The sequence below is a fragment of the Podarcis raffonei genome, chromosome 4, assembly GCF_027172205.1.
Source record: "Podarcis raffonei isolate rPodRaf1 chromosome 4, rPodRaf1.pri, whole genome shotgun sequence".
Taxonomy (NCBI): domain Eukaryota; kingdom Metazoa; phylum Chordata; class Lepidosauria; order Squamata; family Lacertidae; genus Podarcis; species Podarcis raffonei.
In genome coordinates, this window is record NC_070605.1 from 51,525,524 (window position 1) to 51,551,843 (window position 26,320).

The window sequence follows — 26,320 nt, forward strand, 5'->3', positions numbered from 1 at the left end:
TTTACATTCAACAGAATTCAAATATCCACATTTGAACAATGAACTGTTTATTTAAATTACAACCGTGGGCCTATTCAACACCTCCAGCCACATTGCTGCTGCTTGTGTACTTGCTATCACATCACTTCTGCTCCTCTTCAAATTTGGGCTCTGTCATATGGAAAAAATGAAAGGAAGTGTCAGTTTATTTTCAAAGTGAAGTTTTCTAAATAGATAGTTTTACAACTTGATTCTATTGTCAATTTGCCAGAAATTAAGTACTGCAGCTTTAGCTACACAAATCTGCAAGAGAGGAGAGGGCCCATCAGCACAATTGGAGCATAACACTTTCTCCTTTTTAAATGCAGGGTTTCCACAGATGAAAAGAGTCCACTTCAGTGTAAATGGTGCAAAAGCCACACTTGCTTCCAAGGCAAGTTCCTACTACATGTAAATATTAGCTGCTTTACAAAGAGATGTATAGAGATGTATAGTTTATTGTTGTTGTTTCAGCCATCATGATCCTATCAACCACAGGGGAAATATATACACTAATGCAATACTGAGGAACAACATCAACCAAAATATCTATTTATATTAAAATATACATGTAACAACAACAACAATTCAATACACAAAATATATAACATACCAAAGGTTAATAAATGATAAAAAATTAAAATACAAATGGTTCAAGGAATTAATAATTAAAATCATCCAGTTGCATAAACCCAGAAAACCAATAGGAACTAAATTGTTTAAAAATAAAGACGTTACAAAAGTATGCTTAAAAATTTGTGAAAACATCTGGGGTTACTGACAGCAACCAGTTAGTAAAGGTTTGTTTAAATCACTTACTTTATTTAACATGGCATTTCTAATATTTCAATTATCTACTCTCATGTTTTTACATTACTAAATGAGTCATAAAACTTAAAAGCTTACCCTGAAATTTGAATTCTGGAAATTTGGTCATATCTCCACCACCATACACCCGCTGGAGCTTGACCATTTGTTCATGCAAGCTTTTTTCATATTCTGGACCAGCATCAACAGGGCCACCAGTTTTCCTACAAATGCAGGAGTTAATTGAGCTTTGTTATATCTAGAGTAACGGATGGTGAAAGAATCTAAATAAATCACAAACACTTGGCGAACAGAGAACTTGTAGCACAAATAGAACAATTCAAGTACAGTGGTACCTCGGGTTAAGTACTTAATTTGTTCTGGAGATCCGTTCTTAACCTGAAACTGTTCTTAACCTGAAGCACCACTTTAGCTAATGGGGCCTCCTGCTGCTGCCGCGCCGCCAGAGCACAATTTCTGTTCTTATCCTGAAGCAAAGTTCTTAACCTGAGGTACTTTTCTGAGTTAGTGGAGTCTGTAACCTGAAGCGTATGTAACCCGAGGTACCACTGTATAGGATCTTTAGTGTATAGTGATGCCTATAATGAGTTTTCACACTATGTGAATTGCAACCCTTGTTACAGTTACAATAACTTGTTACAGAGTAATTTTAAGAACTGTTATTACAAACTGACGAATGATTCCGTAGGTGAGAGACAGCAATGTGTAGAGGTGAGAGTATTTGACTTAGATCAGGGTGGTCCAACATGAGGCCCTTGAGGCCTTTTTGGGTGGCCCTCGGGTGACACCTGCAGCCCTTGAGCTGCCTTCCCAAAGCAAGGTAAGCAAGGTGTTGGGCTTTGGGAAGGAGGTGTGAGGGCTCTGACGGAATCCTAGAGTCCTCTCCCTTCCTTCCTAAAGTCTACCTAGTACTTTCCCAGCTTTGGGAAGGCAGTGTGAGGTGTGTGTTTGTGTCAAATTTTGCTCTTATTCCCTGCCCCCACATGACAAGAGTGTGCAGCCCCCGGGTTCTGTGCTGAAGTATGCTTGTGCCCTACTTGGTATGAAAAGTTGGGCCACCCTGACTTACATCAAGGAGACCTAAATTCAAATCCCACTCAACCCTTATGCTGACTGGGTGACCAGGAACTGATCATATACACACAGCTACTTTAGCCTACTTTCTAGAATGGTTGTGAAAATAAAATTAGAGGGGGATCATGCGGTCTTGGAGTAATTTCACAAAGAACATATAAATCAGGGGTCTGATGTTGTTGGGATTACAACTCCCATTGTCCCTGATCATTGGCCATGCTGGTTGGGGCCAATGCGAGTTAGGAATCTGCAGAGCCACAAAATATAAATATACAAGAAATCTAGGCATTGGTTGCATGATAGTTTTATAAGGTGACTGATGTTAAAAAATGCCAGAAAATGGCATGGGTTTGTATTCAATTTACATGCGTTATGGAAACTATTTACCAACACTCTTCTGTGGAAGTCACTGAAGCCTCAAAGACAGAACAAAGAAATCTCAAACGGGAAAGGAGGCAGGAGCCAGCAAACCTTCCTTTTGATATTAGCACAGCTGCAGAAAAGCAAATATAAGCAGCTGCCCACAATGGAAGAGCATGGGGAAGATTTTCAGCCAGGTGATATGGGTTTTTTGGGGTGGTGGTGGTGGAGGGTGGGTTATGCTTTATTATTTAGAACAACTCTGGTTAAGAGTGTGGGAATATGACTAAGGAGACCCAGAGCAAATTCATGCTCAAATCTTAAAACTCATTGGGGTAATCTTGGGCCAGTCACAATCTCTCTAATGTACCTCACAGGGATGTTGGGAGCATGGAAGGTGAGGAATAACCATGTATACTGCCTTTAACTCACTGGAGAAAAAGTGAGATATAAAATGGGATTAATAAGTATGGCTGAATTTCCCCCCTACATATCACAGGGGAAAATGTTTCATTGCTGGGAAAACTAAATCCTATAGCAATAATACAGACAGCACAACTTTCATATTTGTACTTTATTGTTTACCTAATAATTTGTGAACTTTGTGGAACAGCAACTGTTCAATGTTGAATAACTTCAGCATCCCATGAACAGTTGCTATGACTGACTATAGCAACAACTGTGCTAGGTATGCAAGACCATTATGTGGGAAATAGCATTCTGATGCTTTTATTATGCCAGGTAACAACTTCAAATAACAAGCTGTGTGCAAAGTTGACTCTAAATCATGCCTGCAAACAAATGAAGTGGGACTCACAGAGAGCCCCTTTGGTGCTGAGTGTGTCACTGATCAGACAGTTGGCACTGAAAGCACGCCTTCAAAGGGGGTTGCATTCAGTAAGTGCCCTCAAATGGAGGCCCCCTAATGCAGCTGATCAATAAGTCCTGAATGCAAAGAAAAAAATTGGAAGCTCACTTTAAGCTGCCAGTTGTTCTTTTGTGACCATATTCTTACTTGCTCTGCAGCAAACTTCACATATAATACTGCAGGTGGCATTGTCATGGTCAATTAGGACCCCTGCCAGTCCTAACTGGCCCTTGCCTGCAGGTTCCTGGTGTCTGTTTTTATATATTTAAGAAGATTTATGCTCTACCTCTCAATCTAAAAGATTTTTAAGGTAAAGGTAAAGGTACCCCTGCCCGTACGGGCCAGTTTTGCCAGACTCTGGGGTTGTGCGCCCATCTCACTCTATAGGCCGGGGGCCAGCGCTGTCCGGAGACACTTCCGGGTCACGTGGCCAGCGTGACATCGCTGCTCTGGCGAGCCAGAGCCGCACACGGAAACGCTGTTTACCCTCCCGCTAGTAAGCGGTCCCTATTTATCTACTTGCACCTGGGGGTGCTTTCGAACTGCTAGGTTGGCAGGCGCTGGGACCAAGCAACGGGAGCGCACCCCACCGCGGGGATTCGAACCGCCAACCTTTCGATCGGCAAGCCCTAGGCGCTGAGGCTTTTACCCACAGCGCCACCCACGTTTAGAGGCAGCTTAAAAGACATTGTACAACTCAATGTAGGAGGAGCTGCTAAGGGATATCAATTACAATATCATGCTATGGACTAAAGGACTTTTAGGCTACAGCCCTAATATAATGTATATTATGTGGAGGAGGAATGGAGTGCTCTGTCCATTCTCTGTGCCCAGCATAGAAATACCGCAGGCTGCTGGAGGAGAGACAGAGCTCTCCATTGCTCCTCCACTAGCTCCCACCAGGCAAGTACCGTATTTTTCGCTCTATAGGATGCACTTTTTCCCCTCCAAAAATTAAGGGGAAATGTGTGTGCGTCCTATGGAGCGAATGCAGGCTCCCTGGCTTCAGCGATAGCAACTCAAAGCCTCCGGAGCGCAGGCTTTGCTGAAGCCAGGAGAGTCTGGTCTTTGATGTTGGCGGTGGGGGAAAGCAGCGCTTCCCCCCACCGCCAGCCCCACAGGCTTGGGGGGCAGCGGGAAGGAGTGCGACACCTTCGCGCTGCTCCCGGACCTGGTTTGGAGGCTGGCAGTGGGGAAAGCAGCGCTTCCCTGCACCGCCAGCCCCACAGGCTCGGGGGGGGGGCAGCGGGAAGGTGTGCGACGCCTTCACGCTGCTCCGGGACCTGGTTTGGAGGCTGGCGGTGGGGGAAAGCAGTGCTTCCCCCCACTGCCAGCCCCACAAGCTCGGTCGAAAAGCCCACAGGAGCTGCGCGCTCTTCAAAGGGTGCGCGGCTCCTGTGGGCTTTTGCGGGAGATGGGGGAATTCCCCCACCTCCTGCAAAAGCCGTGCGCTCTTTAAAGGCTGCACGGATTCTGCGGGCTTTTCTACAAGGTGGGAGAATTCCCCCACCTCCTAATAAAGCCCGCAGGAGCCGCGCAGCCTTTAAAGAGCATGCCGCTCTTAGGGGCTTTTCCCCAAGGAGGGAGAAGGGACTGACTGGCCGAGTCAGTCCCTTCTCCCTCCTGTGGGCTTTTGCGGGAGATGGAATCCCCCCACCTGCCACAATAGCAGGGAGAAGGTCTGGGAGAAGTGCACAGGCTACATGCAGCCTGTCCGCTGCTCCCAGAGCTGGGGGGTGGGGAATCATATTTTTTTCCTTCATTTCCCCCTCTGAAAACTAGGTACGCCCTATAGAGCGAAAAATACGGTAACTTTTGAGAACTTATTCAAAAGTCTAATTTATGTGTCTGATTTAAAGCTTTAGATGAATTTACTCAACTGTTTCCATGATGCAGAACTTGATTACTTTCCACAAGCAAACAATTAACGTAAGAAATACATTTATATCCATATATATTTCATAGCAGTCTGTGATTACTGGGAGTCAAGTACTGTCCAAGAACCAACTTACAACAATAAAAAAATTAAATGGAAAATTATCAAAATGCCAACAAGATAATCAAATGATTGGAGCCTTGAAATTCTGCATTTACTACATTCACTTACTGGCTCTTTGTGTTATATTCTCTGATCTTGTCCAAAAAGAGTTTCTGCACAGGATCAAGTTCCTTTGCCTTATTAAAAGCAATGGCCGAAAAGCCGATGTTCCTATGCAAGTGGAAGGAGATTGCGGAACGGAAAACAGAAGACAACCTGAAGAGCTTTTGGAGAATCATGATGTATTTGTAGAAGTTTCAGCTAGAAAGACAAAAGGATCTATCAGTTACATCTTACATACGTCTATTCCTATCTGAACCTCCCAGCAGTTGGAGTTCCACTGGGGAAGCCCACTTTCAAGTTCAGCTGATTGGGACACCACAGTAGTTTCAACCAGACGCAGGGCATTCTAAGTTAGCACTGCACCTTTTTGTGGCAGGGGTGCAATGGAATATGTACTGTTTTTTTGTTTTGTTTAATGTTTCAATATTTCTTTCTGAAAATATCTGGTGACAAGCAGCATATAAGATTTGATGAAGAATTTGTAAGATGCTTGACACTATAACAGATAACCTAGTCCAGAGGTATAGAACCTTTTCCAGCCTGAGGGCCACATTACCAAATGGGCAACCTTCCGAGGATGGGTGAGGCAGAGGTTAAAAGGGGGCAAAGTTAGACGTATAAGTGGGCAAAGCAACAAAAGCAACCCTTAACCTAATACAACACACTACATTCCAACAATGGAAACATCAGGTTTCCTTAGTTCATGGACACAATCCAGCCAGACAAAACCATTTGAGAAGGGTGTGGAGCAGGTCCAGTGATGGGTGTTGGCTGGGAAAGAGTACTCGGGGCCAGGTGGGCCTCATCTGACACCTCCCTGCTCCCCAGGCTCAAGGTTCCCCACCTTCATCTAGCCAAAGTTAATGGGGAAAGTTAAATTTCCAACAGACTGCTCCCCCATGCCCATTAATTTGAATGGAACATTTCCACCACTGCTCCTTATTCTAATGGCTAAACTGAAACATTCTTAGCTTTTAAAAACAATTGATCAATAGAAGTTATGAAGTTCTTTTCTTGCATTCTTCTGACTCAAACAATACATCTATAAAAATGCTTTAAAATTCCATAACTTCTTCTTAAGTGTACTTAGGTCGGGGCACCCACCCCATGCATTTGCATACACACACAGAGAGGTGGACGCCTCAATGGCACCCCTCTGGAGGCTTCACCTGAGGCAAAAAAGGGGCTATCCCCTCCCTCCCCCAATAGCTATGGCTTTGCTTAAGTAAACATCTCAGTCTAGACTATCCTCACATGCAGAGTGACATTCTGGTTCTTCTCAGGGATAGCGTTGTTTGGGGGCAGTTGCAGGTGGGAAATTAGGTCAGAAAGAGAGTACCAAGAAAGAGCTACAAGCAGAGGTTGGGCAACAGGAGCATTTGGTCTAGAAACCTCCCAGCATTGTTGGGCATCTGACAAGGCCCACTTTAGAACAGGGGAGTGGGCGCACTGCCAATCCCGATCCTGCTGCTGCATTTCCTTGCCTGTTCATCTGTCCTCTTAACAGGATGTAGATCATGACAAGAAGGAGAAACCAGACTCAGCCATCCACCACCCGCAAAAGCGAATGGACAGTTCTGACTGCGGGGGAAATGCACCCACACTCAGAGAGCATCCTTTATAAGCAAACCCCCACCTCCACCCTCCAAAAATCCCTGGGGAACCAGCACTGGTCCGTCCTTGCACAATCTAGTCTAACCCAGATAGGTTCGCCTCCCGGAGGTCCGTAAATCTCACGGTCGACCCATTAAAATACTGGGACTCCCTCACTTCGGAGACTGAAATTCTTCAGGGGAGCTGCGCTTATGGTTGATTTGCTACCATTCCCCCTCCTGAGATACCGCAGAAGCCTGCTAATTCAAAGGCCCGGCAAGGCGGTTAAACGCGGGTTAAACTTGAAGGCGGTTTCACAGCGACTGAGGAGAACCAGTAAGGCCCAAGCGAACGCACCCGCCCGCTCGGCCTCCTCACCACCGCGCTCTCTCCCGTCCGGATTCAACCCCGCAGAGGAACCGCCGGTCACCTTGCCAGAGCCCGCAGTGACAGGGAGGGCCTGACTCGGCCCCGCCTCCAACAGGCGCAAAGAGCTTCGGGAGTTTTCTCTTTTGAACGCCCGGCCTTTCGACACAATTCTAAGCCGCCTCGCCGTACTTAAGCCTCAGATTCCCTTGCACCGGTCCCTCATAAAGCCCGTTGAAAGGGGGGGAGGGGAAGCGCCTCAGAAACAGCGACGTACCTCCTTTGCTTCCCGTCCCCGCTTCACCGGAAACGGATGGATTCACTTCCGGCTTCAAGTAGGCGGGTGGGAAAAGAGCAAAAGCTAGTTTGAGTTTAACTGAGGCGCTTTCCTCGGGAGGCGGCGGCAGTTTCGCAAGGGACGCCGGGAGTTGTAGTTTTCGCCCCGACGCGGAGGGGGGGATTGTATGTGTGTGCGCTTTTCCCCCGCCAGGGCCCCGCGCGCAGCCTTCTCTGCCCGAGTGTGAGCGCGCTGCGGCCTTCTTCCCGCAGGGGCGGCGTGAGGGGCTCCGGTGGGGCTGATCCAGCCGCCGCGGCTGGAAAGTTTTTTTTCTTTAAAAAAAAAGGCGCGGGGAGGGGAAGCGGCGGGCGCTGCTCCGCCTGCTTTGGCGGGTTAGCGGGGTTTTGCGTTTTGTTTTTTTTGTGACGGAGGCTGAGGTGGCGGCGGCTGGTAAGTCCTGAGGCGCGAGACTTCGGGGCGCGCGGCTGGAAAGGGAGGGCGGGGGAGAAAGGGAAGCGCCTCGCGCTGTATCCGGGGGGGAAGGGGGGGTCTCGTGGCTTCCTCGCTTCTTGTGTTTTGTTTCCGTTTTCTGCCCCGCGCGGCGCGAGCCTCATTTCCGTTCCGAGTTCAAACAACAAGGAGGCGCCGCCGCGGGCGGAAGGGAGAGGAAGGCCTGGGCTGAGGCGGGATGGAGCCCTGCGCGCCTCAAGGGCCTCCTCGCCGCCATCGCCACCGCGGCGGCGCCCTTTCCTCCCCTATTCCTCCTCCTTCTCCTCTCAAACGGCGGGGCGGGAAAGAGAGACGTCCCCGCTCGCCCGGCTCGTCATCCGCCATGGAAGAGGCCGCCGGAGTCCAAGGCCGCCTTCGCCTCCCTTGGGAAAGAGACGGGCCCGGCGGCGGGAGGAGCCGGCGGACATTTCGGGACCCTTCCCGCCGCCTCGCTCAGCCGCCGCCCCCTTCCCTCACTCCGTGTAACCTGGCGGGGTCATCTCGGCCGTTCGGCCTCCTGTCAAAGGTCGGAGGGGTTATTTCAAAGCGAAGGAACATCACAACAACTTCATCCATCTCTCTCTACATGTGTATCTGAAATGTGTACATGCGACAGCGAGGGTTATTCTGTGCCTTCCTTAAAATGCAAATAAAAGGTACCAGAGATTAGATCAGGAGAGCATGTAGCTCAATTGGTTGGAGCATCATAATGTACGGGACGGCTACATATTCCTGCATTGCAGGGGGATGGACCACTAGAGGATCCTTAGGGTCCCTTCCAACTCTGCGTTTCTAGGATTAAGTCTCTTCATAGATGTTTTGTTACATTAAGTGAAGCAGGCAGTACTGGCACCTGCTGACATGCAATATTTTTATTTTTGGAACGAATGAAAATATATTGATCAGTGGCTTGTATACTGCTATGAAGTATACAGCATCCCCCGGTGCAGTTCTGTATGCACTAGTGTATACACACTTCGAAAAGTGTTCCACCAATAAAATAGGAACGTACTTCCCTGTAGGTGTGTTTTAACATTGGGATGTTTTTACTCTTTTTTAAGCAATACCTTAGTTTGACAGCATTATGTTTACTTTGGAACAACGATTATGTGGCTTCAGAAAGAGATGGTCCAGGAACAAATAATCATAGTGTTTTGTTTTTGTTTTCAAGTGGCAATTACAGCAGTGTGCATAACTAGAAACAAATTGCTTACTTTATAAGAATAGCTGTGCTCTTGCCCCAAAGTGTGAAGGTTTTTACCACTTTAGCTATATTTAAATCATACTGTGATCATTTCCCCAAATCTTGCAGCAACTTATATTAAATGAAATAACATCTTGAAAGTCCTCAGCTTCTTGAAAGTTATATTTTCCAGTTCTCTTTGGAGAAAGATCCAGCTGTGGCAAGTTAATAATATAAAGTCGAATGATAAATAGTGCATCGCTTCAGTGTTTCAGACAGAAACTGCTTCAAGCTGACTTCTAGACATTACTCATAATTCATAAGTTGCATGTCCTGCCTCTGAATTCAGCAGAGGAATGGAAAGATGAAAGGATATGAATGATTAGCCAGCATTTGAGATTTACAGCAAGTTGAAAAAACAGTGTTTTAAAAGAGACATCTGTTTTATACTGTATAAGCCTTTTTTTTAAAAAAAGGATCTGAATCCACAAGCTACCAAACATCAGAATAATTTTAATGACAATGTTATTTTGATATATTAGTGGTCTTAACCATTAGCTCAGCACCCAGTTGAAATCTTGCTCCATATTTATGGCTTTGGATTGTGCCCTAAACAACCTATGCAGAAACCGCACTAGACCAATAGATCGTATTTTCAAGTGAAAAGTAAATGAATAAATAAAGTGTACTTATTTTGAACCTGTTATTTCTATTTGTATGTAATGTGTAAAAACAAACAGACACATTTTATTTTGCAGGTTGCCTCTTGAAACATTTCAGCCATGACTAAAAGAGAAGCAGAAGAACTGATAGAAATAGAAATTGATGGAACAGAGAAACAAGAGTGCACTGAAGAAAGGTATATAATTTGAGTCCACAGGAGTGCACGCATGTATTGCTGTTTCGGGTTTTTTTGGAGCTGCATTTCAAATTCAGGAAAGAGAGCCAAGTATTTACTGTAAATCCAGTTTAGAGTGTTGCAGTAGAAGAACAGTGGCTAATCTGCTGTTTGTGGGGGCCTGATGTATCCATCCAAGCAAATTTTTCTGCCCAAACCCCACTGAATTTGGTATCAAAAAGTTAATAAAGACATTTCTGGGAAGGCAAATATTTAAATCCCAGCACCCTGATATTGATGCAAATCACCGCTCCCCAGTCATCAGATTGTTCATTTAACTAGCAGGGAGGAGCAGCAATACCCATCTTGAGCTGATCTGCCGGGGGGGGGGAGCATTGTGCATGTTCATGTGAGTGTTGGGTGGCCACCTTCATCACTGCCATGTGGCCCATGGAAGGTTGGCAAAGGGTGAATGCAGCCCTTGGGCTGAATCAGATTAGCCCGTCTGGGATAGAATGTTGCCATAAAGAGGCCACGGAAAGTGTCTAGCTGTATTTCAGTAACCCAAAGCTTTTTTCTTATGTTGGGTTCTATACGTTAAAATTCACCCACAGTGGAAAAATTCAAGTTTGTTGAATGTCAGATAACAAGTTGCTGATTGCTTTTTCTCCATTTTCTACTTCCCTTATTTCTGATAGAAACTTTTTCTTCTTTCACCAAAAGAAGCCAAACAAGGAGGAATTTCCATTTGAAAACTCCTGCTCATTTAACATCCTCCATATGAGATTAAGTCTCAACACTTACTCCACTGAGCTAATTTCTCCACTTGATCAAGGGCCAAAAAATCTAACTCTTGGAAGTCTCTCTGAGCATAAATAATCACAACTTTAAAATCATTTTGTTTCTTTCTTTTTTCCAGCTGTATAGTGATTAGATGTTTTCATTTGGCAGAAACCAAACTGTTTTTTGTTTTTTAAGAAAACATTTACTGCATGCATGTTTCTATAAAAACTGAAAGATAACTGTGCATAATATTTCTGTTTCACAAGCTTGTGGGCAAAGATTGGAGGGGGAAAAGATGGACAGATGCATCTCCCTCCCTACAGTTATACTACCTATATTTTTCTTAAAGGGTATACTACTTTACCTTAAAATAAAATTAATTGTAAGTCAGGTTTAGGGGCTTTACCCTGCTTAATCACTGCCATTATTTTTTGGTCCTTGGCCTGTTTCATTATAACCTGTGGAATCTTTGTGATACATGTCTTGCAGTTCCCTTGATATCTTTCCATTTGTGTATCTTTGTTACATAGCTATTATCTTGATCCCAGTTGTACTCTGCTAAAAAATTAGCAGATTCCTAGGATTTTTTTTCATTAATTGCATGATTAGTCAGGTAGTATTCAGATATGACAATGACCTAGATGTCATTGCAACTTTGGATCAACAGTAAGATTCTTCCCACTCCCCATTAAAGTCATGGTTTCTATGTCCCGGTGCATTTTCAGTTCAGTGCAAGTTCAGATCGCTACAGAGAAACATACAGAGCAGTTAAGGGAGTTCAAATCCAGCTTCAGATATGTACTCAAAAATTGTTCCATTTTAAAACTTTCCAAATGAGGTTCAGGTCTCTTACTTGAATGTTTATAGCACTAGCACATTCTAACAGTAGTTTTTGTTCAAATACAAGACCCCTTTTAAACTCTTTTGTTTCAGCATTGTTGAGCAAACTTACACCACTGCAGAATTTGTGAGTCAGGCTATTGATATCAATGAACCGGTTGGAAATCTTAAGAAACTACTGGAACCAAGACTTCAATGTTCTTTGGAAGCACATGAAATCTGCCTACAGGATATACAGGTATAGCAAAAGCATTACAGTTAACAGTTTTAATATAAAGGATGGCCTATACTGAGTAGGACTCCTTTGATCTTCTGCCTACATTTTCTATTGGTGGTTTTATTCTTGTATATATTTATCAATATTAATTGATTGGAACACATTGCATAGAATATAATTATCTCTACCAGGGGATGCACATCAGTCAAGAGTAAAACGGACGTAGATATGTGGCCATCTTTTCATTTAACTCAACAAAACTTTACCTCTGTATCATATCTAGCATATTTTTCAACAACTGAGACTTTTGTTTAGATCAGGGTTTTTGAGTAAGTAAGTTCTAACCAGATAAACATATTCAAGCTACAATTCACTCAGGAAAACAAAATAGATTCAGGTTTATAAGCAAATATGGGAATGCTCAATTATAACAAGTAACCTGGCCTGCCTTTTAGGTGATACATGCTAGAGGGCAGGGTAGAGCTGCAAAGAGACTGGTTTATCCTAAATAACTGTTTTGAAAGGCGAGTCCTGTCTTTGCTGTTGAAAACACACAGTCTCTCAGGAGACAAAACTAGCCCCTGCCTATAAAATAAAACCTTGCAATTCCCCCCCCCCATATAATTTTATATGGATAATTGCAAAAAAAATATATAATGTTAAATAATATGTGTGTTTGAGGAGCAGGAAAGAAACGGCTATCTGGAAACACACAGGCCATATCCTCAGAAATATTAACTGAGTGGTCTAGAACAACAAAGCATGATCGAAGATATTGCAGAGCATACCTCCAATTGTGTTCAATAGGCCTCCCAAAACAAAGGCTATTGCAGTCTGGAGATCATATCTTTGATGCATGTTCAACACTGTGGTTTCAAAAGTGCTGTATGATAAGGGCATGTGATATATCTACATACCATTATGGTGACCTATCAGATGTTGTGTGGGAAGGATTCCATGAGAGAGGAAGGCCACTGAAGACAACCACCTGGAAAATCCCCCCAAGGGTGTTCTCCCATCAACTGTCCTGTCCTGATTGTTGTGAACAAACTCATAATAATAAGTTGACTACCTTTCTTTGAATTTCTATTTATCAAGCTGGATCCAGATCGTAGTCTTTTTGATCAAGGTGTCAAGACAGATGGAACAGTGCAGCTTAGTGTCCAAGTAATATCAAGGCAAGGTAAAAAACTAATTCTGTAGATTTATGATGTTTCCTGCATCTGGTGGAGATGTATGTTAAAAACAGTACTATTTAGTGGCAGGGTTGGTATGCAGCCCTTGTTATTGACCTACAGTAATAGCTTTTTCTGTTCAAATATTATTTCTCAATGGTTGGATGTAAATATACACATTACAGCTTAGTTATTGTGAACTTACTACACAGGGTAAACTTTCATAGTAATACATGTCAGTGAGCAGGTAAGAATGATTAATCTGGAAAATTGGTTTCCTTTTAGTGATTTGAAGGACTTTGTAGACTTGCAAATGCTTTTGCACAGCTTATTGATTATATAGAAGTTGATGCTTAAACCTGCATATGATTTTTTAAATGATGAAATTATAAGGTCAAAGTCGATATTGGGAGCTAGTGGGTAGAAAATGAGACAAAGTAAAAGTTGGTGAGCTGGGAATTCAGCGTTTGTATTTCACAAAATATTAATGAACAGCATTTTTTAGAATTTTAAATGTTAAAAGTGATGACACAGTATTGGAGTGAAGCCTTTAAAATTGAAGTTAAAATGCCATTTATAAAGATTTAATTTTTAAGAGGGCTCTGAAATAAAATTATTTGCTCACTGGTTAATGTATGATTGCTGTTGTTGATTAATTGCCTTCTACATATGTCCCAAGGCAATGTGCAAAATATAATAAAAACAGGACTGTATAGTTAACCTTTTATCAGAACAATATGAAGCAGAACAGAACAAATTAATCGTGTTCCAATTCAATACAATATAAGGAATTGGAACACGATTAATTTGTTCTGTTCCACTTTGTGTAGTTTGCATTTTGTGTGGTGTTTTCTCAATTCTCTTTCTCTGTACAGGAATAGAACCAAAGTTAAACATCCTTGAAATTGTAAAGCCAGTAGAAACTGTTGAGGTCGTGATTGATCCAGATGCCCACCATACGGAAACTGAGGCACACCTTGTTGAAGAAGCTCAAGTGATAACACTGGATGGAACGAAACATATTACCACCATCTCTGATGAAACATCTGAACAAGTAACTCGTTGGGCTGCAGCATTAGAAGGCTACCGAAAAGAGCAGGAACGCCTAGGAATACCCTATGGTAATAAATTCTATACAGTGGCACATGTATATCTTTGTGGTTCTTTTCTCTGTCTCCCCCTCCATTTGCAGATAGTTCTGCTTAGATGTCTGATTTGTAATAATGACAAAGTGATGTTGAATAAATATGGTGCACATTCAGTTTCTACTGTGAACGTTTCATGTTGTCAGTTCAGCATCATTGCCAAGGGAATGACATATGAGCAGGGGGAATTCATAACCTCTTGTGCTGAGGTTTAGGTTTGCATTTTCTCTGATGTATGTAGTAGTTCAGGGAGGGGGAATAAGCTATGGAAATATAATTATTTTCTAATTGTCAAACTGTAGTAGCTAAACATTTCTTTGAGAGATTGGTTTGGACCCTGTGATCATCATCCGAGGCCCTTCTTGGTGTGCCTCCTCCATGAGAGGTCTGGAGGGTCAAAAAACAAGAGCGGACCTTTTCTGCCATGGCTCCTTGTTTGTGGAATGCTCTCCCCAGGAGGCTTGCCTGGCACCTGAATTACATATCTTTAGGCACCAGGCGAAAACATTTCTCTATATCCAGATGTTTAGCTGATTAAAATTCTATGGCCTTTTAAATGCTTGTGGGAGCAGGGTTATTGGTTTGTTTTTGGTTGATTTGTATTTTGTGTTCTCATTTTTATGTTGTGAACTGCCCTGTGATCTTCAGTTGAATGGTGGTGTACAAATTTAGTAATCAATCAATCAATCAATCAATCACTGAAGCACTGGATAGTTCATGTCATTCAGAGTAGACAGCACTAGTAGAGAGCTGGATTGACTTGGCGGTCTGGTTCAGATGTAACACTAAATCTTAGTTTACCATTACAAGGATAAGCAAGTGTGAGCCTTGGGGTTGTTTACTCCTTTCTTCCTGTATATAGAAGGGGAGGCAGTTCGAAAGTTTAATGTCACTATTTAGAATTTAACATTACATCTGAATATGTGATATTGTAGTTTATTCCAGTGACATCTAGTTCAGACATACCAGGATCACACTGGCTTCAGATCATGGTGTGCTGACCAACTGTGGATAGAATAAAATATATTTTCGTATATTTGGACATAAAAAGGAGTGGCAATTTGTTCAAAACCATGCCAAGAAGCTTTACATTTTCCTCCTTTTGCATGGAAAGGGGAGACTGAAGCAGTCGAAAGCGCTTTGTTGTGACATCTGAAGTTAGCAGCTATCAGTCATCTCCATAAATTTATATGTTCAACATAATGATGTAGTCATGGATCTTTGAAAAAAAGACTACACAAGTCCATGAGTTACCACTATGTCTCTGAAAATGGTTGTCATAATAAAGCTATTTTCTGAAAACTTGATACTTAGTTAAGTATAGATCTGAAAGTAGTTGGAAAGTAAGATTTTCATAGATAATATATCAGAATTCCTTTTCTTTATTTTTGCTTCAGCTGCATGAACCTGCCATCTGTTGGGCTTTTATGTTCATTTTAAGAATACTTTGTTTGAATGTATGCTGATGATGGTCTAACATAGCCTGTTGCAACATTGGGGAAAATAAGTAGAATATTTCTCTTTTTTCCTAGATCCAGTACAGTGGTCAACTGACCAGGTACTGCACTGGGTAGTATGGGTGATGAAGGAGTTCAGCATGACAGACATAGATCTCAATACTCTTAGCATTCCTGGGAGAGAGTTGTGCAGCCTCAGTCAAGAGGACTTCTTCCAGAGGGTCCCTCGGGGAGAAATCCTTTGGAGCCACCTGGAACTTCTTCGAAAATGTATGTGAGTTTTCTCAACAAGTATCTTGTTTGATTTTTTAAAATAAAAATTTTTAAATAAAAAGTCTACATCATGGCAGTCCTAGTTACCAAGTAATGTATGCATTCAGTCACTATGACTTAAAATGCTACTGACACTTTAGGGCTCTGTACACATAGCACAATTCAAATTGTAAGGGTTCTGAATGTATCAGCTTCTAGACATGGATAATTTAAACACTATAGCAGTTTAGTTTTCTCAAGATGCAAGTATTCTTAGCATCAGGAGAAGAGTTACTGATAATTTAAAGTAAGATTTAAATCATTCTTCAATCTCTATACCAAGCTTCTATACTTCCTATCCTTCTTTTAGTTAAAAATATATATGAGGCAACAGAAGGTAATTACTTAAAATTACCAGATATGAAAGAAATGTGAAATACAGAATTTCCTATAAATCTAATAACATAAATTTTATAGATGTGTATTTCTTTTTTCCTTTCCCTGCATGGCCTTTAGACTTCAAGCATGTTCCTAATTCTTATATTCTTTATAAAATTAGCACTTTCCTTTGTTCTTTCCTCATTTTTTCAAGTGAAAATGTTGCGAAAGTTTAGTATTTAATATTTTTCTTGTGTATCCAGATGTGCTGGCTAGCCAAGAACACTCTGGAGAAATAGCTACAGTTACTATTGATCAACGTAAGTTGTCATTCTATGATTTTGTTTTAAAGAAATAGTATTTTCAGCAGAGTCGTATCATAGTCTATATAAAAATGCTCGAACTTGAAGGTGATCTTTAACCTTTTAAAGATGAAATCAAATTGAAATTAAGAACATTTGTCTCTAATGGTGCATTCGCACTAGCACCTGACCAGTGAACCAGGAGGTCTATTGCGAGGTATAGTCCCATTGCTGTGGGGCTTTAATATTGAGCAGTAGTTCAATATTAAATTATTCCTGGATTATCTAGCAGCAGCTTACTGGCGTTTCTCATGGGATACTTTAAAAAGAGAGTGCAAACAATTTGGGGGTAGAGAGTAACTAATAAGGTCTGTCCTCCTGGGCAGAGCGAGTTTGGTAAGGTTATTATTTCTATGGTGCTTTCACTCACAGTTCTTTACTTTTATTGGAAAAGACTTTGGATAGTTATTTTCTTCTTAGTTTGGGAGCAAATAAAGAGGAGCAACAAAAGTTTTATTGAAGTGGCACTACAAAAGGTACAGAAGCTTCAGTATCAAGCTCACCTGTTTGCTTCTCTTGGCTAGTAGAAGCAGAATACAGTCGTATCTTGGTTGTCGAATGCCTTGTGACTTGAACGTTTTGGCTCCTGAACGCTGCAGACCCGGGAGTGTGTGTTCCGGATTGCAAATGTTCTTTGGAACCTGAACGTCCAATGCGGCTTCCGCAGCCAATCGCAAGCGATGCATTGGTTTTCAAACGTTTTCAGAAGTCAAATGGACTTCTGGAACGGATTCCGTTCGAGAAACAAGGTGTGACTGTACATGCAAAATCAGAAGGTATTTGCATAAATTAGAGTAGTCACAAAATTTGGGGTAACATTGATGCACACTTCAGATTTGTGGTGGCAGAGCCCTCAAGCTTTTCAATAAAAATAGAAAAATGGTAGTATAGACAGGGGTGGGGAATAGGATTTGGCTGGCAGGTGAGATGCTATGCTTACCCATCCTCCACAGGACACTTTGACAGGTGACTTGGGCTGACTGCTATCACATCACCTGACATCAACATATCAGGTGACCCTGTTTCAAAGGAAAGAATCAGGAGCATGCTCTTAAGAGTGCCTGCATGGAGGCTCAGTGGTCTGCAGAAAGAACCAGAATTTTTAGGAATACTCTATTGTAATAAATTACATGCTGTGGCGCGCGCGCGCACACCCACACACCCACACACCCACACACACCCCTTTGTAGTTATCTCTCTCCTCCCTCCAAATAGACTTGAACTCAAGCTGGGTTGCAGAGGATGATACTTGCTGAAAGAAGCTTGCTTATTGATACTGCCTTAACTCCATTTGGGATAAGCTGGAGTCTGCAGACTCTTGAGTACCCCTTATCCCAGCAGGGTTTTCAGTCAGTGCTGATTGGCACCAACTGCAAACTTAGCTTTTGTATCAGGCAGGTGGCCATGACTTTGGTATACCAGCTTTATGGGCCCAATAACGAACCTAGGTGGGCCTGATTTGGCCCATGAGTCAAAGGTTCCCCCTCTACAGACTAGTTGATAAGCCGTCACTACTTCACAACTCAGAAATTCATTTTGTGTGTAATACAAACTCTTTAATTATACAGAGATTGGTTTCCCTAGTTATGCAGACAAACTGAAAGACTTGCTGTGCCAAAAACCACTGTTTCTGATGCAGCATTGTAACTAATAATAATAAAAAATGAAAATACTTTGTTGTTCCAGACATATTTCTGTAGGGAACTAACTCCATCACAAATGTTTATTTCCAAGTGCTAGGCAATGACACCATTTTTCAGATGACTTATTGATAATGCTGTTGGACGTTATCTGGTCTTTGGTTATAGAAGGGCTGAATAAAGCTGTTTGTATACCCTTCAGAGAAAATATTAAAACTATTCTATCTCCAGTTCAATATCCCTTCATCTGTATAGTGCAGATTACTGGAGCTAAAGTTTAAGAAAATGATCTCATAATGTAAATTCACCAGCATTTGTAATATTTTATTACATGTTCCTCTGTTCTTTAACTAGCTCATATGATTATATTCCATGTCAAATGTCTGTAATATCTTGGGCTGTTCCTGTGTCTTGGTATCTGACATGGGAATTTCTGCTTATGCATCTAATACCCATTTCTAATCTTATGGGTATATAATCGTATGTTTTCTCTGTAGCTGTGCAGATTATTCCAGCATCTGTACAGCCGGCTACTCCAACCACTATTAAAGTCATCAACAGCAGTGCAAAGACAGCAAAAGTGCAGAGAGCACCAAGGATTTCTGGAGAAGATAGAAGTTCACCTGGGAACAGAACAGGTATTTTCTTTTAACTAAAACCAAAAGATTTTAAGTATCCATTATAGTATGAATATTCCAGTCCATAGAGAGTACTGTAGAATTTGTTAGTATCTTAGAAGAACAAAGGTCAGTTTTATTTGAATGAGCAAAGTTCCTATTTCTTAAAATAATTTATCTCAACCTGAAGACTCTTGGAGGAAGAACCATCAAGACAGAAAAAATAATGATTTCATAGCTGGTAGATAAAAGAATGCCCATCTTGTGCAACAGAGAGAATAGACACAACAAAAATAGATTTTAAAATTAACATTAATGAAAGATACAAACTCCATAAAGCTATTTTTTAAATAAAGTTGGGATATGAGGTTTTTAATACACCAGTGTATTGATTGCAGATTTGCTTCAGGTTAAGGGTAATTTTTCTACAATAGTAGGGTAATAGGACCCATTAAAATGGTACACAATGTAAGCAAGCTTTCAAGTTAAACTTTTTTTTTATCAGTCAGGATATTTACTTTATCTTGAGTATATTTTATGTTTAATTTCTTACCCCAAGGAGTTTAGTTTACTGGAAAGCTTATTCACTTAAAGCTTTTTAGTCTATTTCACAAGTGAGGCTCATAATGAGATGAAAAACATGGTTTTACATTTGCATTTTAATCATTTCATTCTCAATAGGAAACAATGGCCAGATCCAACTCTGGCAATTTTTGCTTGAGCTTCTGACTGACAAAGATGCTCGAGACTGCATTTCATGGGTTGGTGATGAAGGAGAGTTCAAACTAAATCAACCAGAACTAGTTGCACAGAAATGGGGACAACGTAAAAATAAGCCTACTATGAACTATGAGAAACTCAGCCGTGCTTTACGGTAAGTTAAGAACATAAGAACTGCTTATACTGGATCAGATCAGAGTCTGATTCTAACAATAACCCCCAGTTGCCCACAGAACTTCACAAACAGAGCATGAAGGTGATGGCTTTCCTGTTGTTTGTCCCTGGCATGTGGTATTCTAAAGTACACTGCTTTTGAATATTCTGGTTCCATTTACATTCCATGAATTTTCTAATTCCCTTTTAAACTTTAATGGCCATATCCACAAACTGTGGCAGCGAATTCTTTTGTTAACTATGTATTATGTGAAGTACTTCCTTTGGTCTGTCATAAGTCCAGTGTCAATTTATGAAGAATAGTAAATTAATTAATTAAATTGAATACTGCTCATCATATTGATTTAGACAATACTTTAAAGTGGCTTCCCCTTCTGAATGTGTGGACTTCAGTGAACTATTAACTTTAATTAACTGCATGCTGTCACATATACTAACTGTACTTTATAGCCAGCTAAATACTCTAGGAAAGTCAGCTGAAGGCAAAATTTAACTATTCATTGTAATAAGGCAATATGTCTAAATGTTGAAAGTTTAACTAAAACCCATAATCCCTCAGCTTCCAATGGTGAATACACATTATTATTTTCCACAAAACTATAATGACAGTGTACATGCAGCCCATCTCCTGAACGTGTATCCATGTTGTCCTATCACAAGCATGGTGATTCTGTTGTGCATTCAGTGGTGTTGAACTCCACAAGACCCAGTTTCGTGCATAAAGCAATGGCAAAGTAGATTCTTTCTGCTGCATTGGTTAAATTGAGCAAACAAGTATGCAAGGCTGCATATATCAGAACACTCATTTGCACTGACTGTTGGTTTCTCTAGGTGATAAGAAAGTAGGCTCAAGTGTCCCTCTGAAGCCTCCATTCAGATAGACATTCTCAAACAGTTGAGGCTGCACTGTAATTCAGGGCCTACAAAAGGAAAATAAGTTTGTGATGGTCTGCAAAGTCATCCTTACATTTTGCCACCTTCGCGATCTTGTTAGATGTGAGGCAAGGGGCATGCTTTAAGTTAGAAAGGCAGCTTATTTTTCTCTTTGTCAAATTTTATAGTTATCATCCGTGTTAGTTATCATCAGTTACTTTTTCAAGGAATTTTTGTTCCCTTTTTTCTAAATGAAGGTATTACTACGATGGAGACATGATCTGCAAAGTGCAAGGCAAGAGGTTTGTATACAAATTTGTCTGTGACTTGAAGACTCTCATTGGGTATAGCGCAGCAGAGTTGAACCGGTTGGTCACAGAGTGTGAACAAAAGAAACTGGCCAAGATGCAACTCCATGGTATTGCACAGCCCGTCACAGCAGTTGCACTGGCTACGGCATCTCTGCAAACAGAAAAAGATAACTGAGTACCAGGACCTAAAAGCTTGGGAGCATGAGGCCTTTCTTGTATATCGAGCAGTTTCTGGTCCTAAAATGGGAGCTACTTCATTCCTTGGCAGTTCAATATGATGCATGGTTTTTCTACGGAGAACTGAGACTCCCATAAATTTGGATCTTTTTCACGTAAAGGTATATATTTCATGTATGTTAAAGGCACTCCAGATTCTTCAGCATGAAGACAGACATGATGTGACAAGTTGCTGGATCGGTAAGAGAGCTCAAAATTGGTTGGTGCCATGTTATGCCATACTCACAATTTGTCCAGCGTTTTGAGAAATTGAAGCATATTTACACGATGTGAACCTGTCAATATTCTGAATTTAGTTCTCTGCACTTCCATTTCTAAGCTACCAAATTAAAAGTAATGTATTTCCAGAGGTAAGGCAGCTACTCTTAACCATGCTCATTATCTAAGCATGTCAGGCTGTAAAAAACACACTGAAAAGTACCGTGCTCCTAAGATGATTTCTCATCGCAAAAGAAGTGTACTATAGGCAGAATTGGGAGATCACTGCTAAAGAGAAATCCAAATTTAAGTCCAGCAAGGTCAAAAACCAATTATGAGTATTTTGATAAAATATGTAGATAACGTGTATTTGAGGGAAAGTGCTCAACTATCTTGAGAGACATTGCTAAGCTTAATGTCTGGCACAAAAAAAGTTTTCCACATTTTTCCTATTACGAGATTAAAAACTTGAAATGCTGTCTCTCATCCAAAGAATAGGTTTTGCTTTGTTTTAATCTACACTGCAGAGTATATCAGCTGATTCTGCGTATACTTGCAGTGTAGCTGACTTTGATCTGAAGACTTAAGTTAATCACAGAGAGAAGCCCCTACCTGTTGAGAAATAAAATGTAATCTGCAGGTAAATTGATAAGAAAAGAAGTTTGACTTCTCAATGTTATATAGACCTCTGTATTAAGATACAGAAAAATGCAGTTTTCTTTAAATTCCTTAAATTTCCAAGTTGTTGTTATGATGCTTTGGAAAGAAAAGGGTGTGTATCACTCATAGTTAATTAACATTTTTAAAAAGATAACCAAATTAAATCTAGATAAGCTTATGCTATTTTTCTTTGCCTTCCCTTTGTTTGGTATAAATATCCCTTTGTTCTGAATGTAGGCTTTTTGTTGAATCATCACAATTAAAAGAACAAACTCGTCTGAAGTTGTGGTTTCACTTAACAATCAGTGAAAGTGCAGATGTTAAACAGGGCCTTCATCTGTAAGAGCAAATCACTCAGAGCTGAAAAACAGGCTTACGGTAAAAAGCACTGAACATAAAATGTAGCTTAGTCTTGGGAATGTAAGATAGTAGCTGTAGTTGCAGCTCGACTCATTTGCTTATTTTCAGACTGCTTAGAAACGTAGAAGATATTCTGGTATTTAAACATCATTAGGCAAAGAAAGTGTTTAAACCTTTGGGTGACATTTAATGTTTCTGATGGCCGGTTAAGTCCATTGACTCCAGTGGGACTTGTATTTAACATTACAGGATTGCAGTTTAAGTTACACTAATATTTTATGCTGTTAGTCAAGCTGGTTAAGAATATGTTTTCTCTCAAAGTCTGAATGATAATTATGTTAAGAGGAAAAAACCCACTTTAATCATATATCAAGACTTTGAACTCCTATGCATCACTGGAGCCATTAGTCCATAGCTGGGGTGGGAAGGGGAGGGGAGAGAAGCTGCATTCCTAAAAATATGGGTTTGGACATTTTATGTAGTGCTAAGGAAGACAAGCAACATAACTTCCATTACTAGTTCATATGCATCTCTTTAAGATGTGTTTGAAGTGTACAGGCATCTAATTTTTCCCTGTAAAAGAAGGCAGCCGGTAAACCTTGGGATAGAAAAGGGTGACCACAAATTACATATATTAATGCTGTCATAAATATACTCTCAGCTATGCACATAATTGCACATAACAGAATAAGCCATATTAGTAAACATGGCACATGGCCTTTTATTATATATACATTGGATTTGTTTTCTGAATTTTAAAATTTCATTATACTTCGTTTGTAAGTTTGCTGCACTTCTTGTAATATTTTCCCCATGTATAGAGTACTGATGTGTTTTAAAAACAGTACATACGTGTCAGATTTATTGTGGGGACAATCTGTGACTAATCGAGGTCTTCAGTAAGGTATGGATTATTGTATGTCAAATAGCATTGTGTGGCTGTCAGAAGAAAAATATAGAAGGTATATTCCCAATTTTTTGTAAAATGGAGGGGGTTTTGCATACATTTTTACTCTTTAAGGACACATATTCTGCTAATTATGTATTTCTTTTGTGTTGAATTTTACATAAAACAATTATTTTCTATTTTTACTCTAAAATATTTGTGCATAAAATTGTCAATATAGTAAAGAAAATAAAATTTTACACAACAAAATGTTTTGTCTTCTGTACATTCACAAAGTGTATATAACTTTTTGCAGTGCTTTCTTAGTAAATTTAGTAGATGTGACATGTAGTAGAAAAGGAAGAGAGAATGCAAATGATAAAAAATATCATTGCTCCAGCATTTCTGCAGTTTGTGCATCTCTTAAATTCATTGGTAGACATTTTGCTTGATTGCGAAACAAATGTCAAGCTGTACAATGGTGCTTTCCTTTCATCGTCTGGGTAGACTTCCATAAAGCCCCAAAATTTGCTCTGAGAATTCCCCCAGACCTAAGAAGCCAATTTTGGGGTCACACAAATGGCTACAGGGAGGAAGAAAAAATCCATTGTGCAGGTTGAAATTGTATGAACTGCCACTGGATGTCGCCCAGTGTAACTTCAGCATAATTTCAGTGTTTGCAATAATAGTAATGGGTAATTCTTGCAAAATAATGGCACTAAGGAAATCAGTAAAGTTCCTAAGACAACAATGCTTCAATTTGTGTATACAACAAATATATCTTAAGTTGGATTTCTTCACCTTTTTACTATCTGAATTAGCATCATTATTTTTCAGTCTATGTATATTGTCACAAATGCTCTAATCTGCTTCTGCTGTTGCTCTGAACCCCAGCAGAGCCCATCTTAGCTATTATGGAAGCATACCTGTAAAACAGCAGAATAACCTCTATTTTTGCTGGATTATTTCACTGCATGTATCAGTGGTACATTTTCAGTCCTACAGCATCCCAAACTCACAGTTGTATTTAAAAGCAGCAGGATAAAATAATAGCCTGTGGGGGCAGCTCTGCACAGCAGCTTATAGATTTGAGCTATTTTTGTTAAACATCTTGTGCCTTCCTTTTGGCCTCGGTGAAACCAGGCAGCTGCCTCAGCAACAGCCAAAGGATGCAGTCCATTAGTAACTGGCTGAGTTGTAGTTCAGAGGCGCACCCCAGAAACCTAAAGATGAAAACTGGCAAGTTGCATTCATTTCTGCTTTGTCCTTGAGTGAAAGACAAGTGGATTGCAAATAAAAATCCTTCAGAAATCCAGAATTTGGTCCCCTCCCCCAATGAAATCTGTACTTAGATCTGATGTGCTGACAAGGGATGAAAGGTTAATCCCCACATAGTCCTTTCTGCTTCCAGCTCAACATGTGCTCAAGTTTTAACTTATGCCACTCTGCCTATCAAAATGCACAGGAGGGGGGGGGGAGGTGTGATTTCAAAGACTGTTCACCGGGCAGGCCTCTTCCCAGACCAGGTCTCTTCCAAGGTGTTCCAGTATGAGTTTATATATCCAGCAAACCCTGTATCTGCAATGTATGTCTGCGCTACTGGTGCCTTAAACTAGGGCATTAATGACTGGTTGGCTTCTAAATTGTCCAGCATTTCTTTAATTGCTGGAGCCTCAGTTGACAGCTTTCCTCTAGATTCAAGAGCTACTTGACAGTGAAGGTACCTTTCTGGACCACTTGCCAAAGTCCTTTGGTGAGCCTTAACAACTTGTGTCTGGGATTCCTCAAGTACTGCCTAATCCCTTACATGCCAGCCTGGTCACTTAGGTCTTCTAGGGAGTTGCTGTTTGTGGTCCTCCATGTTTCAGAATACATCCTTACCAAAATACTAAGTAATGTATAAAAGGACATTTTTAAAAAAACCCATCACCCAAATGTGGGTGTTTTCTTGCCACCGCTAATGCCAAAGATACCACTTGGACACTATATTTGTAGTATTCAGATTCACAAGGTAGCATCATTGAACAAACACCATGCCCCTTATAGGTTGCATGCATATGTCTAAAAGCACTTACTGACTATTCTAAATTTTTGGTTTGATTTGCTGAAATAAAAATTACCATATATAGTAGCTACAATATGCGTGCTGAAAAACCAGGCTGACTGAGAGTCAAAGTGCCCTGAACACTTAACACTTAAGTGGATCAAGGGTCCCATCTAATGAACAGTCTTCTTCTTCTTCTTCTTCTTCTTCTTCTGAGTGTTCCGGATTGCAAATGTTCTTTGGAACCTGAACATCCGATGCAGCTTCCGCAGCCAATCTCAAGTGATGCATTGGTTTTCAAACGTTTTCAGAAGTCAAATGGACTTCTGGAACGGATTCTGTTCGAGAACCAAGGTGTGACTGTACATGCAAAATCAGAAGGTATTTGCATAAATTAGAGTAGTCACAAAATTTGGGGTAACATTGATGCACACTTCAGATTTGTGGTGGCAGAGCCCTTAAGCTTTTCAATAAAAATAGAAAAATGATAGTATAGACAGGGGAGGGGAATGGCAGGTGAGATGCTATGCTTACCCATCCTCCACAGGACACTTTGACAGGTGACTTGGGCTGACTGCTATCACATCACCTGACATCAACATATCAGGTGACCCTGTTTCAAAGGAAAGAATCAGGAGCATGCTCTTAGGAGTGCCTGCATGGAGGCTCAGTGGTCTGCAGAAAGAACCAGAATTTTTAGGAATACTCTATTGTAATAAATTACATGCTGTGGCGCGCGCGCGCACACACACACACACACACACACACACCCCTTTGTAGTTATCTCTCTCCTCCCTCCAAATAGGCTTGAACTCAAGCTGGGTTGCAGAGGATGATACTTGCTGAAAGAAGCTTGCTTATTGATACTGCCTTAACTCCATTTGGGATAAGCTGGAGTCTGCAGACTCTTGAGTACCCCTTATCCCAGCAGGGTTTTCAGTCAGTGCTGATTGGCACCAACTGCAAACTTAGCTTTTGTATCAGGCAGGTGGCCAT

At 41.0% G+C, this 26,320-nt stretch overlaps 2 protein-coding genes across 7 annotated transcripts; one reads left to right on the plus strand and one right to left on the minus strand.

The window, feature by feature from the left end:
• On the minus strand, window positions 1–7,591 carry ATP5PF (ATP synthase peripheral stalk subunit F6). Of its 4 annotated transcripts, none has more exons than XM_053386534.1 (4): window positions 7,486–7,591; window positions 5,256–5,447; window positions 925–1,049; window positions 1–150 (listed from the first exon to the last, which is right to left on the minus strand). In XM_053386534.1, exons 2-4 carry the CDS (start codon window positions 5,423–5,425, stop codon window positions 122–124), a joined length of 324 nt encoding a protein of 107 aa, XP_053242509.1. In that variant the 5' UTR covers window positions 5,426–5,447; window positions 7,486–7,591; the 3' UTR covers window positions 1–121. The 4 variants fall into 4 exon arrangements, with proteins under 4 accessions (XP_053242509.1, XP_053242512.1, XP_053242511.1 ...); XM_053386537.1 differs by lacking the exon at window positions 7,486–7,591 and adding an exon at window positions 7,273–7,423; XM_053386536.1 differs by lacking the exon at window positions 7,486–7,591 and adding an exon at window positions 7,221–7,422.
• Window positions 7,592–7,734: 143 nt separating this feature from the next.
• Window positions 7,735–23,550, plus strand: GABPA (GA binding protein transcription factor subunit alpha). 3 transcript variants are annotated; one of them, XM_053386525.1, is made up of 10 exons: window positions 7,735–7,935; window positions 9,916–10,016; window positions 11,712–11,856; window positions 12,934–13,018; window positions 13,886–14,131; window positions 15,688–15,882; window positions 16,506–16,562; window positions 18,742–18,882; window positions 19,543–19,735; window positions 20,886–23,550. In XM_053386525.1, exons 2-10 carry the CDS (start codon window positions 9,940–9,942, stop codon window positions 21,112–21,114), a joined length of 1,368 nt encoding a protein of 455 aa, XP_053242500.1. In that variant the 5' UTR covers window positions 7,735–7,935; window positions 9,916–9,939; the 3' UTR covers window positions 21,115–23,550. The 3 variants fall into 3 exon arrangements, with proteins under 3 accessions (XP_053242500.1, XP_053242502.1, XP_053242501.1); XM_053386526.1 differs by lacking the exon at window positions 7,735–7,935 and adding an exon at window positions 8,382–8,630; XM_053386527.1 differs by lacking the exons at window positions 15,688–15,882; window positions 16,506–16,562.
• The last annotated feature ends 2,770 nt before the right edge of the window (window positions 23,551–26,320 follow it).